The sequence below is a fragment of the Oncorhynchus mykiss genome, chromosome 16 (genome assembly GCF_013265735.2).
Source record: "Oncorhynchus mykiss isolate Arlee chromosome 16, USDA_OmykA_1.1, whole genome shotgun sequence".
Taxonomy (NCBI): Eukaryota; Metazoa; Chordata; class Actinopteri; order Salmoniformes; family Salmonidae; genus Oncorhynchus; species Oncorhynchus mykiss.
This window is the reverse complement of record NC_048580.1, coordinates 42,125,097-42,143,773: the sequence shown is the minus strand read 5'-3', so window position 1 is coordinate 42,143,773 and position 18,677 is coordinate 42,125,097. Positions and strand designations below refer to the sequence as shown.

General features: G+C 44.2%; 1 protein-coding gene across 1 annotated transcript; it reads left to right on the top strand.

Moving 5' to 3' along the window:
* The first annotated feature begins 4,715 nt into the window (after positions 1-4,715).
* On the top strand, positions 4,716-18,108 carry LOC110492027 (junctophilin-2). The gene is made up of 5 exons (XM_021565985.2): positions 4,716-4,858; positions 9,416-9,534; positions 13,629-14,530; positions 15,493-15,589; positions 15,887-18,108. Exons 3-4 carry the CDS (start codon positions 13,640-13,642, stop codon positions 15,571-15,573), a joined length of 972 nt encoding a protein of 323 aa, XP_021421660.2. The 5' UTR covers positions 4,716-4,858; positions 9,416-9,534; positions 13,629-13,639; the 3' UTR covers positions 15,574-15,589; positions 15,887-18,108.
* Positions 18,109-18,677: the final 569 nt, after the last annotated feature.

The window sequence follows — 18,677 nt, the reverse complement described above, 5'->3', positions numbered from 1 at the left end:
TTCTCTGTGTGGAGTTACCAGGCTTCATAGACAGTTGGTAGCTGAACATGCAGTGTCGTTCTGCCTCTGCCATGTTTTAATTAGCCTTAGATCGGAGATCATGCTTTAATTCTTGCATCCATTTTTCCTTGCTACTCTCATGTGCTTCGAGGACCACCCTGGTACAGTAGAAGAAGGCTGTTTATTGACACCACTGTTCGTTGGCAGCATGGTGCCTCAAACAATGAAAATGAAAGTCATTCTCCTCCTGCAGTGTATGGGGATCCAGGTGAAGAGCAAAGTCAGCTATGTCAATCAGAAATTACTGCCAAGTTCTAAAGGGGAAGAGGCAATGCCATGGTTTCAGTTTACTGTGCAGTCCCTTGGTGTAATGGTGACATGGGCCTTTCTCTAAAAGGTTGTCTGTTGGATTCCCTGACAACCCTCTTACCTTTGCTGTTTGCGTCATGTGTGTGACTGGGTATTGTGACAGCAAATGATTCAATTCCAGTTGTAAAATGGACAGTAAAAGTAGGGAGGAGAGGGGAGGAGGAAAGGATGAGAGGGGAGGGGAGGAGAGAAGGAGAGGGGAGGAGAAGAGGAGGAGAGAGGAGGGTGTTAATGGGGGGAAGGAGAGAGGAGGGTGTTAATGATGGGGGTGAGAGAAGGAGAGAGGAGGGTGTTAATGAGGGGAAGGAGAGAGGAGGGTGTTAATGAGGGGGGTAAGAGAAGGAGAGAGGATGGTGTTAATGAGGGGAAGGAGAGAGGAGGGTGTTATGAGGAGAAGGCGAGAGGGGGGTGTTAATGAGGGGGTGAGAGAAGGGGAGAGGAGGGTGTTATGAGGAGAAGGCGAGAGGGGGGTGTTAATGAGGGGGTGAGAGAAGGGGAGAGGATGGTGTTATGAGGGGAAGGCGAGAGGGGGGTGTTAATGAGGGGGGTGAGAAAGGAGGGTGTTATGAGGGGAAGGCGAGAGGGGGGTGTTAATGAGGGGGGTGAGAGAATGAGAGAGGAGGGTGTTATGAGGGGAAGGCGAGAGGGGGGTGTTAATGAGGGGGGTGAGAGAGGAGGGTGATATGAGGGGAAGGCGAGAGGGGGGTGTTAATGAGGGCGGTGAGAGAATGAGAGAGGAGGGTGTTATGAGGGGAAGGCGAGAGGGGGGTGTTAATGAGGGGGGTGAGAGGAGGGTGTTATGAGGGGAAGGCGAGAGGGGGATGTTAATGAGAGGGGTGAAAGAAGGAGAGAGGGGGTGTTATGAGGGGAAGGCGAGAGGGGGATGTTAATGAGAGGGGTGAGAGAAGGAGAGAGGAGGGTGTTCGTTTCTATTAAAAACTGGGTGGTTTGAGTCCTGAATGCTAATTGTCTGAAAACTGTTGTATTCCATGGGTATGACAACAACAACAACAAAAAACATTTTACTGTTTTAATTACGTTGGTTAACAGTTTATAATACCAATAAGGCACCTCGGGGGGTTGTGTCATATGGCCAATATACCAGGGCTAATGGTTGTGCATAAGAACAGTGCTGAAACGTGGTATATTGGCCATATACCACACCCCCTCGTGCCTTAATTGCTGAATTCTATCGCCTTCCACTATGAGCCACCACTAATACATCTGAGAGGAACTAGCATACTTGACCGTAAGGGAACCTAGCTGCAGGGCACTTCAGTTTAGATTGATACACTTTTGAGAGAGGGTGTTGGTTGAGACTCTGCTGATAGCGAGGGAAATCCCTGAGGCATCAGCTTTCATATCTGACCGAGCATATCAGAATTAGATTTTGTTCTTTGTGTACTGTAGGCCTAGACCTTATTTGCACTCTTACTCACAAGCTCAGGCTACCGACACAGAGAAACAGTCACTGACGGTCAAGATGACACAGGTTTCCTCCGTGCCTCACCATAGAAGGCAGCAGTGTTTATGTCTACTGGAAGCCACAACAGCACCTGAAATAAGCCCAGTGTTTACAACAGTAAGCCTGCGCCCCAAATGGCACCCTATAGCCTTTATAGTGCAGGGCCCATTGGTTAGTGCACTATATAGGGAATAGGGGGCCATTTGGGACACATCACGAGGCTCTGGCTGATGAATTACAGATCTTGTCCTGGCTCCTAGGCAGATGGAAATCTAAATATTTCACCACTGATACCAGCGGCATTGCAAGAGTTATGGGCCAAACATTTGTTGTATTGTTTTACGGTTTTGCTGGATCCTCTTCTTCAGACAGGCCTAGCCATGAAGACTCCATACATAGACATGTGAAACAGCCAGCAGCCTTTTGAGGACTCACTGTGGAAACAGACGGTTAGTGGATGAAGGACACCACGGTGGTCTTAACCTGCCTGGTCCCTGGAGGTTTTCATCAATGAAAGAGGCCAAACCTGATTTGTCCCATACATTCCGCACATTGTCCCATACCCCGGTACCTCTAACCGGTGACCTCCAGTAAAGCAAAACTGATACAAAATCATTGTTCTAGTTCCTACTATTTCACTATTATTCATACATTGAAAATAGTGAAGTGGGTCTCCCGGGTGGCGCAGTGGTCTAGGGCACTGAATCGCTGTGCTAGCTGTGCCACCAGAGACTCTGGGTTCGAGCCCAGGCTTTGTCGCAGCCGGCCGCGACTGGGAGGTCCGTGGGGCGATGCACAATTGGCCTAGCGTCGTCCGGGTTAGGGAGGGTTTGGCCGGTAGGGATATCCTTGTCTCATCGCGCACTAGCGACTCCTGTGGCGAGCCGGGCACAGTGCACGCTAACCAGGTCGCCAGGTGCACGGTGTTTCCTCCGACACGTTGGATGCGCACTGTGTTAAGAAGCAGTGCGTCTTGGTTGGGTTGTGTTTCGGAGGATGCATGGCTTTCGACCTTCTTCTCTCCCGAGCCCGTACGGGAGTTGTAGCGATGAGACAAGATTGTAACTACTAAACAATTGGATACCATGAAATTGGGGAGAAAAGGGGGTAAAATAAAAAAATAAAAAAAGTGTCTGAGCTTGTCACTTGGACTCAAGAAATGGAGACGAACGGGAACTAACTAATCATTCATACATACTACACAGAGGAGTACACATTGAAGCCCTCTGTTCTGTTGTTGTGGAGGGGTGAAGGACAGGGCAGGGGATCTAGCCAGGATGGTATCCCTTAGCCAGACGTGGACCATGTCCCTGGCAGCAGTGACTCTCTGCGCGCTGCCCAGCCATCAGCCATGGTGCCAGGGCCAACAAGCAGCCATTGTGATTAAGTCAGTGGTTTATAAATACAACCTGTCCATTGAGACACCCAGCCGCCCTTAGGTTAGGTTAGCTAATGCTCCCTCTCCCTCCCTGCACTGACATTCAGTCAGTATTTTGAGGTGGGTGTGTTTTTGGTCTGGTGTGAGGCTGAGTCTCTTCAGAGTATATGAAGGCAGCAGAGGCCACGGCGGTCTGGGACTGTCTGGGTGTAAATGGTGCACAGAGAGAGAGCGAGAGAGAGAGAGAGGCCTAGTATCAGTAGTCAGTAAGAAATGGAGGCCTAGACTGACTGGGTGACTAAATAAGGGCAGGCACACACTGTTGCTGAATCACAATCACAGGGGAATGCAGGCAACAGTTGATTGCTGTTGCTATACCGTCTTCCAGCAACTTTCCTGCCCAGTCTAAATAGTCGACACTGCCTGAGAAGGCAGACCAGTAACATCACATCACAGTATACACTGGAAGTAGCACTGCTGTAAAACAACTAATCAATGAAGCGTGAAGGAAGTAAAACAACGAAGGCTTGCTTACTTGAATGATTGCAGGCTTGTTTTCTAAGATCCAAAAATGGAATATGTTTCTGGTGTTAGTGTCCTCAACTAAGCCTGAAGACAACTTTGTGTGTCTGTTGGAACCGTTTGTTAGCTAATCCCCATGCAGTGACAAAGCTCTGAAACAGGTTTTAGCACTTTCTCTCTGGTAGCTAGCGGACAAGGAACCAGACCTGGGTTCAAAAAGTATTTGAAATAATTGCAAATACTGTAGCTGGGCTTGATTGATCTTGTCTGGAAAACAATAGAATAGTCGCAAAACTACAAAAAACCTTGCCTATCTTGCATTCCAGGAAGGCTAAAGCAAACAGTTAACGTAAAACGATTTTCAAATAGTGTTTAAACCTAGGTCTGCAAGCAACACATAATTGACACCACAGCAGTCAGTCAGCCTTCCTTGCGTCAGCAGGGGTGTCAAATGGTTTCATGGATATAAATATGACCGAGCTCATAACTAAGTGGGGATATTAGGTTGGCGTATACATGTACCACACCTTGCATTAGCCGGGTGTCTAGACTTACATACAGTAGTGCTGATATGTAAATTTTGTTTCAATGCAGCCAATCATATGATTTGTAAATATGAGTGTTGCGGATAACACCGTCTATTCTTAGCTTTGTACTGTATGTACTCTTGCAAGACCTATTTATTGCCCGTGTGTAGTTGGAAAGGATGACAATAGGACGAAGATAACTGTGGTGAGACACACTTGTACCTGACTACGCGCGTACGGATTTTGTCAATCTTCCCATTCACATTGTTTCAAATCAGAAGAGGTAAAATGGAAGTTTAGTGTTGGTGTCGGTGTCCTATCACCCAGAAGAACAAGCAAATCATGTATGTCCTGACTGCTCTGTCAAGTAGCACATTTATACTGCTGGTACTATGAAACCCTCCCCCTGCTATAAGTTCAGGACCCCACTCATCTGCAGAGCACCAGTGACAGGCCACGATGACACAGGGTCTCCTGTGACTGTCGTGTGAAGCATGAAGAAAAGTAGACTGACCTCAATATAATTTCCAGCAACAGTGAAGGCTAATGAAGTGGGTTTTTTTAAAGCAGAAAATGACGTTAGCCATTCTTTTTCAAGTGAGTGTCAAGCTGGCTTTATGTTCACGTTTCAATGTCGGTTGGGGTCGAAGGCAAGTTTGTGACGACTGACTGAGTGTCTTGCATTCTTCTGGCTTCTTGCCCTTAGAATATGGGGTGTCTATTGGGGGAGTCTAAACGCACATATGGTATTTAGGCCGCAGCTTCATATCAGACTTTGTTGAACAAGTCTGTTTGAAGTGATTGCTATTGATTACTGCGTCACATTGCAAGAAAGGCATTTCACTGTACATGTGCATGTGACATTAAAACTTGAAACCTATCAGTAGAGGGCCACCAACTAAATTGTAGTAAAACTGCCTTGGTTCTGGAGTACTGAGCATTGATATTAGCATGGCCATAGATCTCTTTGTGCTGGTCTCAGATCTGTTTGTGCCATATTACCTGATGGTAAAACTGATTGTTGCCTGGTCCTAGATCTGTTTGTGTTGTATAGCCAACTCCTATGGCACAATATTGACCACAGGAGTTGGCATAGGAGTTGGCAATACAGCACAAACAGATCTAGGACCAGGCAACAATCAGTTTCACCATCTGGTAATACAGCACAAACCGATCTGAGACCAGTCTACACTAATGGTTTACTTAGCGAGCCATCTGAGAGGACTCTGAGGAATGTGAGGAGTACTGCAGGTAGTCAGAAAGCACCATCTGTTGTGACACTCCTCCCACGGAATGGCACTGCCTGGCAAGCCAACAGAACGGCACTACCATTTTAGGAACCTCTGAACACTACACACAAGATCATGTTGTTATGTGTTACCAGTAGCCTGTCATATCTGTGAAATGTTAACATTTTAGGATGTATGTTTGTCTCACTACTTACTTGCACAATGTGAAATTGATGTTTCTAGTCAGTCTAGATAGAGTCTAGACCAAACCTTGAGCCTCAGCCTAGACCACATTTTCATCAGAATGTCTCGTAGTATATTGTGCAGTTTTGAAAGTATGTTTTATACAACTTCTTACCCCAGTTAAAAGTTCATAGGCTTGTAAATGGCAGATGGGCTTGTCAGCTGTTCAATAGCACAGACTCTCCAGCCCTCAATAGAACAGACTCTCCAGCCCTCAATAGCACAGACTCTACAGCCCTCCATAGCACAGACTCTCCAGCCCTCAATAGAACAGACTCTCCAGCCCTCAATAGCACAGACTCTCCAGCCCTCAATAGAACAGACTCTCCAGCCCTCAATAGCACAGACTCTACAGCCCTCCATAGCACAGACTCTCCAGCCCTCAATAGCACAGACTCTCCAGCCCTCAATAGCACAGACTCTACAGCCCTCCATAGCACAGTCTCTACATCCCTCCATAGCACAGACTCTCCAGCCCTCAATATCACAGACTCTACAGCCCTCCATAAAACAGACTCTCCAGCCCTCCCTAGCACAGACTCTCCAGCCCTCCATAGCACAGACTCTCCAGCCCTATGTCTGCTCTTTTATCAAGATAACCAACCTGTCTGAGATTGGGCTGAGACTACTGTATAAGAAGATTGTTGACTTAAGAGCAGACCGGTATTGATATACTATATCAAGACAGGGAGTCCCAGTCACCTCAGCCTAATTGTCCCATTGGGGAAGTGCTGCCTACCCCTCAATGTCTTTAAGTGGATGGATCTATTTTGAGCCCAGCAGTGTAACATTACAGCATGTCAAGTATTTACATAGTAATGTCAGTCTCAGCCCCAGCTTGAGCTTGAGCCTGGGGTTGATATCAGTGGCATTGAATCCTGAATACCATCACTTTTTACTAGGTTTTGTAATAAACCCTGGGAGGTAAATCAGAGAAAAATAGAAGAGAAAATGTTGGGTAAGAGGAGGCATCTGTAGAGTACAGTGGGGCAAAAAAGTATTTAGTCAGCCACCAATTGTGCATGTTCTCCCACTTAAAAAGATGAGAGAGGCCTGTAATTTTCATCATAGGTACACTTCAACTATGACAGATAAAATGAGGGGGGGGGAAATCCAGAAAATCACATTGTAGGATTTTTAATGAATTTATTTGCAAATTATGGTGGAAAATAAATATTTGTTCACCTATTTCTGGCTCTCACAGACCTGTAACTTCTTCTTTAAGAGGCTCCTCTGTCCTCCACTCGTTACCTGTATTAATGGCACTTGTTATCAGTATAAAATACACCTGTTCACAACCTTAAACAGTCACACTCCAAACTCCACTATGGCCAAGACCAAAGAGCTGTCAAAGGACACCAGAAACAAAATTGTAGACCTGCACCAGGCTGGGAAGACTGAATCTGCAATAGGTAAGCAGCTTGGTTTGAAGAAATCAACTGTGGGAGCAATTATTAGGAAATGGAAGACATACAAGACCACTGATAATCTCCCTCGATCTGGGGCTCCACGCAAGATCTCACCCCGTGGGGTCAAAATGATCACAAGAACGGTGAGCAAAAATCCCAGAACCACACGGGGGGACCTAGTGAATGACCTGCAGAGAGCTGGGACCAAAGTAACAAAGCCTACCATCAGTAACACACTACGCCGCCAGGGACTCAAATCCTGCAGTGTCAGACGTGTCCCCCTGCTTAAGCCAGTACATGTCCAGGCCCGTCTGAAGTTTGCTAGAGAGCATTTGGATGATCCAGAAGAAGATTGGGATAATGCCATATGGTCAGATGAAACCAAAATATAACCTTTTGGTAAAAACTCAACTCGTCGTGTTTGGTGGAAAAACAATACTGAGTTGCATCCAAAGAACACCATACCTACTGTGAAGCATGGGGGTGGAAACATCATGCTTTGGGGCTGTTTTTCTGCAAAGGGACCAGGACGACTGATCCGTGTAAAGGAATGAATGAATGGGGCCATATATCGTGAGATTTTGAGTGAAAATCTCCTTCCATCAGCAAGGGCATTGAAGATGAAACGTGGCTGGGTCTTTCAGCATGACAATGATCCCAAACACACTGCCCGGGCAACGAAGGAGTGGCTTCGTAAGAAGCATTTCAAGGTCCTGGAGTGGCCTAGCCAGTCTCCAGATCTCAACCCCATAGAAAATCTTTGGAGGGAGTTGAAAGTCCGTGTTGCCCAGCAACAGCCCCAAAACATCACTGCTCTAGAGGAGATCTGCATGGAGGAATGGGCCAAAATACCAGCAACAGTGTGTGAAAACCTTGAAGACTTACAGAAAACGTTTGACCTCTGTCATTGCCAACAAAGGGTATATAACAAAGTATTGAGATAAACTTTTGTTATTGACCAAATACTTATTTTCCACCATCATTTGCAAATAAATTCATTAAAAATCCTACAATGTGATTTTCTGGCTTTTTTTTCTCATTTTGTCTGTCATAGTTGAAGTGTACCTATGATGAAAATTACAGGCCTCTCTCATCTTTTTAAGTTGGAGAACTTGCACAATTGGTGGCTGACTAAATACTTTTTTGCCCCACTGTATGTTTAGGTACAGTATACATCTTTAAGTGCTGTCAAACTCCAACTTTTGATAATACATTTATTTAATGCAATATTATGTAGCCTTAATGTCAAACAGACACATTGTGCAGACACAATATACTGTATGTTCTAAAAGTTTCACAAACTTCTGTACATGTATTTTATTTTAAAAAGTAAAAGGATGATTAAAGTAGTACGCAGTAAATAGGTCAATTTTTTTAATTATTTTTTTAAATCAAAGGTAATTTTATACTAAATCTGCATGTATTACATTTGCCTCCTCTACAGTATGTATAAATACACAGACTAATCCTGAATAAATCTGTGAATATAACATACACAGTACAGGGGAACACCCTGCAAACACCCTGGCACTAACTCATTGTCCGGGTCGAGGTGTTAAAAGAGTCATTTATTTCTGTTCCAGCCCAACGAGAGAGTAGGACACCCTCTCTAGCTAATAATAATAGTGAACCACATGACCAACTCAACTCCACACATCAGCCCTATAGCTTTTTAAATGAATGAATATTGTAAACAAGTAGCATTTTGTAGTATTTCTGTCCATTTCAGTCTGGTTTTGGATTAGTACAGTAGCGTTGGTTTTTACAGCACAACCCCTTAGTTGGTTTGTGCTTTTGGTTCGTACCAGTATTCATCTCTTGGACTATAGGGCTAACTGGGTATATGGCGTGGTATGGGAATCTTAAGTGTTGGGGATGTTCTCATTGCTTTTTATAGTCCAGACAAAGCGCCAAAGTATCTTTCCAAAATGAAGAGGAAGGGAATGGATCAGGCTTGCAATGGCAACAGCAGTCCCCTAAAACCTAGCGAAAGTGCAACAGGATTTCCCAATCATTTTCACAGGCAAATGTTGTCATGATCAAAGATCAGAATCGGATTATTAACAATGTTTCAGCTCTTAGCCTTAGATCTGTACATTTGAATATTTCATCACGATGACATCATAAGTAGCTACAGATTTAGCATGCTTTTGTAAAGTTGAACAGTTGAGGCCCTTTGCTCCACTATGAACTAAAATAAGTCAATCCAGTAAGTCATTGTAAGGTTGAGTTAGTTGATGTTGAGTAAAGAAGCTTTGTTTGTTTCCCTGCAGGACGACCCATGCTAAGGCCAAGTCAGATTCTGCCGATCAGGCCTCTCAGGCTTCCAACCAAGAGTCCAGCCTCGCCAGGTTGGTGGCCAGGGAACTGTCCCCTTCCTTCTATCAGCCAGGTATGTGGACTGGACTTCTCAGCTGCGGGATTGATATTGACAAGAGAAAAATATATACAATAGCCTTGATTTCCAAGCTTTCTTACATTCGTTCCAAGTGCTGTATGAGACTTGGAAATATAGTAATAATTGACTTTCAAGAACAGTATTGAAAAGCAAGTGTTACAAAGTGAATTTAACGAAATGACAAGATTTTAATAGCTGTTCTGTTCAAAGCATCTAGCGTATATTGTTGTTTAAAATTATAGATAGATCTGTCTTGCTACTGTTGCAGCTAGTCTTTGCTTGGCTTGGGCAGGCACTCCACAAGGGTAGTCACCTTTGACTATCTAAAAAAAGGACCATCTTACTTGGGTAGAGCAATCATATCAGTTTCCTTACAGCTCTGTCAGGGCCCAAACAGTCAGGCCCCAAAGCCTTGTCGAGTGTGCATTTCTTTCTCCCTTCAGTCACTCACTACCCACCCAGGACCCACTGAGTGCTTAGCAGATCCAAATAGATACTGATAGGACCTCCCGCAGCGGTGTAAGGCACTGCATCGCGGTGCTAGAGGCGTCACTACAGACCCAGGTTCGATCCTGGGTTGTATCACAACCGGTCGTGATCGGGAGTCCCATAGGGCGGCACCCAATTGGACCAGCGTCGTCCGAGTTAGGGGAGGGTTTGGCCGGGGGGGGGGGGGCTTTACTTGGCTAGCGAATCCTTGTGGCGGGCCGGGCTCCTGCAGGCTGACCTCGGTCATCAGTTGGACGGTGTTTCCTCCGACACATTGGTGCGGCTGGCTTCCGGGTTAAGCGGGTGGGTGTTAAGAAGCGCGGTTAGGCGGGTCATGTTTCGGAGGAGGCATAACTCAACCTTCGCCTCCCGAGCCCGTTGGGGAGTCGCAGCGATGAGACAAGATTGAAATTGGGGAGAACCTAAAATACCAAAAATAAATTCAGAAGAAATAGACACGGATAAAAAGTTGCCACTGACTGTCAAGTGCCTGCATTAAATATCTGTGTCTAATGGTACAAATGGGGCACGGTCACAGTGTCACTCAACCACACTGAAGCTGACAGGGAGAAACAGTGCTATTGTGAAGACAGACGCTGGGAGACGGGAAGCAAGTACAGGGAGTGAACATTTAATGAATAACGGACATGAGACAAAACAGGGACAGGATTTGGAGAGTGGGCACAAAACGACCTTAATGCAGACATTGGGAAGAAAATGAGGAAGTGACAGATACAGGGGAGGCAATAAAGTAATATAGTCCAGGTCAGTCCCGTGAAGCACTGATGCGCGTAACAATGGTGACAGGTGTGCATAATGATGTGCCAGAGAGGGGAAGTGGGAGCAGGCGTGACAGCTATAGACTATAGTATTTCCCGAATTCTTCATTTAAGAATTTTCCTTGATCTTCTTGATTGAAAAATTGGGGCTAAAATTGAGGGCTAATGCTAAACACCAGTATGTGATTGATAGTGATTGATAGTAGATTGTCTCACTCCCTCTACTAGTCTTTTTTTTTGTCTTTGTTTGTGCTTGCTTGTCTTTGTTTGTGCTTGCTTGTACTCTGTGTCAGATAAGTAAGTGGTTACGTCAGAGCCTGTTAATAGAAGGCTCTGAGTCAAGTCAGTGGTCATGTCCGAATAAACATACTGGCGTACTACATACTTAAACCGCATACTCATTTCGAAGCTTAATCTAGTTGTAGAAGTCACTCTTTTTTCCGACTCAAGTGTCAGATAAATCAGATAAATTGACGCGCTGTACCAAAACGAACGAATGGCTGGAGTCAACGCAATCACACATTAGATGAAGCGTTTGTAGTACTATTTTCAAAATTACAAATACTCTAAAACTTTTTTGCATAGTATTTAGTATGCTAGTGTGGGTATTCGGACATGGACAGTATTTCAAATCCTACCCTGCAAAATGATCTTGTAGGTTGTACATCAAAAACCAGCTAGCAGTTCTTATTTCTTTAGGCCTATATTACAGACTCAACTTTGGTTTGGCATATTGCAATTCAGCTATTAGTTTAAAGGCCCACTCTGTGATATTTACAGCCTAAAGTAGCATGTTTTTAGACCTATGAAATATCAACCCTATGTGATCTTATAAGGGAAATGCAGTTGCTGCTTTTTCTCAGGCCAACTGTAGTCACCCCACTGTGACTGTCACAGGACTGTGTTACAAGAAGACAGAGTGGCTCCAAATACAAATCTAGACCTTGGTGATACTCCTCAAATCCATCCACGACTGTCTGCACTTCCTAGCTAATAACCTCCATTATATCCTGCACTAACCATTTTTTTATTAGCTACCATGTAAAACAACACATTTCACTGCACCTAACCGGTGTACGTGACTATAAAACATCAATATAAATTATAAAACATAATAAATTAGTCGGCTCTTAATCTTGTTGTTATTGGAATCTCATCAAACATATACAGTGCCTTGCGAAAGTATTCGGCCCCCTTGGACTTTGCGACCTTTTGCCACATTTCAGGCTTCAAACATAAAGATATAAAACTGTATTTTTTTGTGAAGAATCAACAACAAGTGGGACACAATCATGAAGTGGAACGACATTTATTGGATATTTCTAACTTTTTTAACAAATCAAAAAATGAATAATTGGGCGTGCAAAATTATTCAGCCCCTTTACTTTCAGTGCAGCAAACTCTCTCCAGAAGTTCAGTGAGGATCTCTGAATGATCCAATGTTGACCTAAATGACTAATGATGATAAATACAATCCACCTGTGTGTAATCAAGTCTTCGTATAAATGCACCTGCACTGTGATAGTCTCAGAGGTCCGTCAAAAGCGCAGAGAGCATCATGAAGAACAAGGAACACACCAGGCAGGTCCGAGATACTGTTGTGAAGAAGTTTAAAGCCGGATTTGGATACAAAAAGATTTCCCAAGCTTTAAACATCCCAAGGAGCACTGTGCAAGCGATAATATTGAAATGGAAGGAGTATCAGACCACTGCAAATCTACCAAGACCTGGCCGTCCCTCTAAACTTTCAGCTCATACAAGGAGAAGACTGATCAGAGATGCAGCCAAGAGGCCCATGATCACTCTGGATGAACTGCAGAGATCTACAGCTGAGGTGGGAGACTCTGTCCATAGGACAACAATCAGTCGTATATTGCACAAATCTGGCCTTTATGGAAGAGTGGCAAGAAGAAAGCCATTTCTTAAAGATATCCATAAAAAGTGTCGTTTAAAGTTTGCCACAAGCCACCTGGGAGAGACACCAAACATGTGGAAGAAGGTGCTCTGGTCAGATGAAACCAAAATTGAACTTTTTGGCAACAATGCAAAACGTTATGTTTGGCGTAAAAGCAACACAGCTCATCACCCTGAACACACCATCCCCACTGTCAAACATGGTGGTGGCAGCATCATGGTTTGGGCCTGCTTTTCTTCAGCAGGGACAGGGAAGATGGTTAAAATTGATGGGAAGATGGATGGAGCCAAATACAGGACCATTCTGGAGGAAAACCTGATGGAGTCTGCAAAAGACCTGAGACTGGGACGGAGATTTGTCTTCCAACAAGACAATGATCCAAAACATAAAGCAAAATCTACAATGGAATGGTTCAAAAATAAATATATCCAGGTGTTAGAATGGCCAAGTCAAAGTCCAGACCTGAATCCAATCGAGAATCTGTGGAAAGAACTGAAAACTGCTGTTCACAAATGCTCTCCATCCAACCTCACTGAGCTCGAGCTGTTTTGCAAGGAGGAATGGGAAAAAAATTCAGTCTCTCGATGTGCAAAACTGATAGAGACATACCCCAAGCGACTTACAGCTGTAATCGCAGCAAAAGGTGGCGCTACAAAGTATTAACTTAAGGGGGCTGAATAATTTTGCACGCCCAATTTTTCAGTTTTTGATTTGTTAAAAAAGTTTGAAATATCCAATAAATGTCGTTCCACTTCATGATTGTGTCCCACTTGTTGTTGATTCTTCACAAAAAAATACAGTTTTATATCTTTATGTTTGAAGCCTGAAATGTGGCAAAAGGTCGCAAAGTTCAAGGGGGCCGAATACTTTCGCAAGGCACTGTATTTCTCCATGTTGTTCCACAGGCCCAGAGTACATGAAGAAGAGAGCGCTACAGGAGATCTCAGATGGCAATGAGAACACAGGCCCTATACTGCATGAACCACTGTTAGCAGGGCAGCCACCGACACCCGCTGAAAGCCCAATGCTGCACGACAGGCCTGACTCCTCTCCAGCCCGCACGCCCTCCCCCAGCCCTGCTGTGACCCCTCCAGCGTCCAGGCACTCCAAGCAGGGCAACGTCAGCAAAGAGGACCCCCATCTCCTCGGCCCCGCTGGCTGGAACGGGGACAAAGGCAATGGAAGTCGGGGGAGCAGCCGCCCCAATAGCAGAACCAACAGCCGACCCACCACTCCCGCCCCTGCCGCTGCTCCCCCTGAAGAGCGCCTCGCTACAGCCCCCATCCCTAGCAGCCGCGCCTCCAGCCGCTTGAGCAACAAGGTAGAGCAGGGCTCGGACCTGGAGATCAAACCCCTGGAGAAGACGGCATCTGAGACTAAAGTGTCCGAAGCTGCTCCCTCGATAAGTACCAGTGTCGCCTACTCAGAAGAAGAAAAAGAAGCCCCACCCCTTCCTCCCACCTCCAAAGTGTCTTCCAAAGCTGCCGTCACCCCCGAGCCTAAATCGTTAGAGCCCAAACAAAGAACAGAGTCGGTCAATGAACGACCCGTGTCCACCATATCTGAGAGCGAACCAGAGTCCAGTGCCCAGTCTGTCAATAAAGTGTCACCCAAGCCTTCGCCATCACTCAGGCAATTGACGAAACAGGAGGCCAGTCCAGCTTCAAAACCTGCCACACCTGCACCTACACCAGTGCCTAAAGCTGCCAAGCCAGCCCCGAAGGTTGAACCCAAAGCAGAGGCCAAGCTGATGAAGAACATGGTGAAGAGCCCAAGTGAAGTTACAGAAGTAGTAGAATTTGAGCAGGTAAGGCAATTCAAACACTCAATATCTCATGTATTGAAACGTTTTGAGAACACACTCAGTCAAATGAAGACTGTCCTTACATGTTATGTAGTACACTCTCCCATAACCTGGGTTTGAAAAGCAGACTCAGAACATACAGTAGGTCCTCTCTCCTCTGAGTGCAAATATGTAACCTGATGTTACTTTGGAGACTGTTATCTGCAGTTGATGCTGGTCCTTTAAACCACACTAATCAGACCCCATTTCTGATTAACTTCTCCTCCGCTTTTCCTCTGATGTAATAATAATTATCCCTCTAGTTATGTTTGTACCTATTCTCAACTGCATTTCCTTTCTGACAACCACAATCAAGGCAATTTGTTGGGAGCTTACCAACAGCTACCATCGTTAGCTACACATGTCCAATTTTGTAATCCAGATGACCCATTCCGATCTATGAAAGTATGTAAATGAACGTTGCATTTCAGGTGTCTGTTACATAAGTGTTTATCGAGGCAACAGTTGTTTGTTCTGAATGATTATGGAAGCTGTAAATGGCGTGCAGACTAGTGGTTTGTCTGGGACGTGAGACCTCAGCGCTCTGCCCTATATGGCATGTACTCTAGGGAGGTTTTTCCATGGCCCAGGCTCCCTGTGTTGAAAGGAGCATACAGCATATGGGAACCTACCAGACCGCCTACCAGACCGCCTACCATGCAGCAGCAGCTTCTCTCCCAGTCACCATATTTCACAAGTGTTGTTACTAGAGTCATTACAGCATTGCTACACAGGAATGGATGCAACTTAAATGTAAAAAGGATAATAGCGATTTCATTTTTCATTCATCCCATTTATATTGCTGTTGTTTCATAGATCTTAAACAGGTCTGTCTTGAGGAAGACATTTTTATCTCAATATGACAAACCTGTATAAAGGTTAAATAAAACATGAAATGGATCTACTACTGTACCTCTCTCTTCCAGAGTCCGAACACCATCATGATAACCATGGTGATTCTTCTCAACATTGGCCTGGCCATTCTCTTCGTACACATCTTGTCATGAAACACTGTCGACCCAGGTAACTAACACAGCTCTCTGACTGTCCTGCCAGTTACAGATATACACTGAAAGGTACCTGTTTCTTTTGTTTCAAGCAGTCAAAACACAATGGCACTGAACTTCTGACCCTTGCAACCTGTAAGGAAGTGTCTGTTTGATCTGGTCACATGACTAAGTATTGCTTGATTACAACAACAATTACTGTTTGCATGTTTTGACTCGGAGGTACTTCCAGGTGGTGACGATTATGATGATGATGATGAGACATTAACTTGTCTTCATATTTGTTTTGTGTGCTTGACCTTTTTCCCCACAGGTCACCACCTTGCAGTGGTGTTGAGGTCATTTTTAAGCAAGGACCATACAGAACAAGAAAACTGCCAAGAAGCACAAACCTTATATGAAGGAAGCATATGACAGCTCCTCCACACACAGCCTCTTGTTGATGTGACTGCGTTGAGGTTCTTTAAGGCTAATCTGCTTTCCAGAGGCTTGGAATCAGAGGAGGCTGGTGGGGGGAGCTATAGGACGACGGGCTCATTCATGTCTGTAATGGAGTTAATGGAACGGTGTCAAACACATCAACCATATGGAAACCACATGTTTGATTCTGTTCCATTTATTCCATTCAAGCCATTACAATGAGCCTATCCTCCTATAACTCCCCCCGCCAGCCTCCTCTGCTTGGACTATCTGGAGACGGATTTAAGAACACCATATGAATCCGGATTGAAGGACATCAATGCATATGAATCCATATGGCTCAGGATTGAAGGACATCAATGAATCAGGAAGAGGGTCTGGAAGAGAAGAGGGTCTGAATGGACACTGTGTTTGTAAAGAAGAGTTGTTGAGTGAGTTTCGGTGAGTTTCGGTGTCTACCCTGGAGATGTTGTTGAATGTTATTCACTGGTGAAGTTTTTGGTAAATTATATTTCACTGTATCTGAGTCAACTAAAGCACTGTGTGTTATGTTTTCACAAAGGGCTAAACCCTTCATATTGGCAAACACTGTCTCCTCAGATCACCGGCAGATTAGAGTGGTTGTGGTGTGGACAGGCTAGAGTGTCAGGAAAGGATTAGTTAGCTTTGTAATTAGATATTTATTTAGCTGATATCTTGTCTATAGGAATGTAATCTCTGGGAAAATCTCAAATGAACTGAATATTCTCTAATTTCTGCCTATTTTTGCCAATTATAATTAGTGGTTTGGGGCTAATATCAGTGTTCCTATTTATTGACAGAAATCTATATTATGCTCCTATTAATTGATCTGCCTTCTTCCTTTTTTGCCCTATTCTCAACTTTCTTCAGTAGTCATCAATAAAGACATGTTACAGTCTCTTTGACGTCACAGGGCTCTAAGACATGAAATGCTGGTTCTTTATTCGGCAACGCCTAAGAATCCGTGATGTTCTTGTCTGCAATGGCAATGCAACCCACCACAGCAATGCAATGTAATGGACAGTTGTGTTTGCACATAACATATTCTCTCTCCAAGGCAATTTTGAGTGAGTCACACTGGAATGGTACTTATATCTGTATTATTTAGTAAGAGGCTTTCAAATGGCACAGAATCGAGGAGGAATTCTAGGTCTTTAACCAGTGTATGTGGTATTGGATTTCTGGAGTAATGTGTATCTATGTTGTTTTCTGGTTGTCTGATCAAAAGAAACGTAAAGCAGCCTATTGAATGGTTTGATTTGAATAAAAACATGACATGAAAATAATGATACATTTGGGTGGGGGGTCAATTTTGTCAAAAACCATTAGGGAACATTTAGTGTAGATTTCAAGAGGGTATTTATTTGAACCAATGGGCTTGCGTTGTTAGGGCGTAATTGTGAGCAGTTGTTTGGGAATTCAGTTGGTCTGTCTGCTTCAGAATAGCTCACACCATTTAAGATGCATTGCACTCAGAACAAACAGTTTGCGCTTCATAATCAATCAAGATGATTTTTCTCCCAACGTTTGTATGCACGTGGGCACTGTTGTGGGTGTGTTCTGGTACCTTTTTGAAGTATACATCTCCAATGTGGTGTATTGAAAAGAAACACTCCAGGTCTTACTTTACTGGAGAGCACTACAGTATGAGATTCTGCACTGTATAAATCCGTATTTATAACTTTATTTCCCCTATGTCCCCGAACAGTTGTCTTCCCCTCAAAGACGATTGATAAGTAAGTGGGAAAAGATATTCAAGATAAGGTACTCTTGTACATTATGTAAAAGAGGCCTCAGATCTACTTCCTTGCTACTCCCTATGGACAATGCACTTGTATTGTTTCCCTCGTGCTCATAGCGACATTAGACTCTTCAACAGTCTCCTTACTCTCGACATTGTTTCATAAAACATCGAAACGTTCTGTAACATACTTTCATTGCAATAAAACACTCACGAGACCCTCAATCAGAAGTGACTGGTTATATCCAGGAGCTGATTATTTAAGACATAATCCTGGATGGATCCCATTGTATTCATAAATATTGCTGGTCCTCTTCTAAAATTGTGAAATGAAAATAAAAGATATCTTCCAATGTTGTGGTATATGTCATTTTCTTCACGGGGAAGATACTTGCACAATAAACACATGCAAACCAGGCTGCAAGGAGTACAAAGGCCTTGTAAATGAGTAGACCAGGCTTTTTGGGCACATGTAAATACCTGACCCATGCACATTGACTCATAATAATCTATATACTGTTGTTTTTGCATTCTTTCTGATCTCATGGCATCATACCAACGTCAAACCCCTTGCTCGTATATCAATTTTCCATAGATACAGCACATGGTTGCTTATATTTTTGTCATACCATTGCAACCATGTCTAATCCATACATTTAATGAGCTGGATAATTGTAAAGGAGCCTATATCATGTTTTGAGTCTAAACGCAGTGGGAACAAAGACAGTATTTTTAAACCCCAGCTGTCCTCTCTGCCAGCTTGACAGACCCCCCCCCCCCCCCCCCCCCCCCTATCCTGACTGGGCAGGATATGAATTCCAGGACCTATTTTAGATCAGGGCTGTGAATTAGGACTGAGTTCTTCTTAGGCCTAGTTGACTTTCACATTTGTAAATTGGAGTACGTTTCACTTTTCAAATTC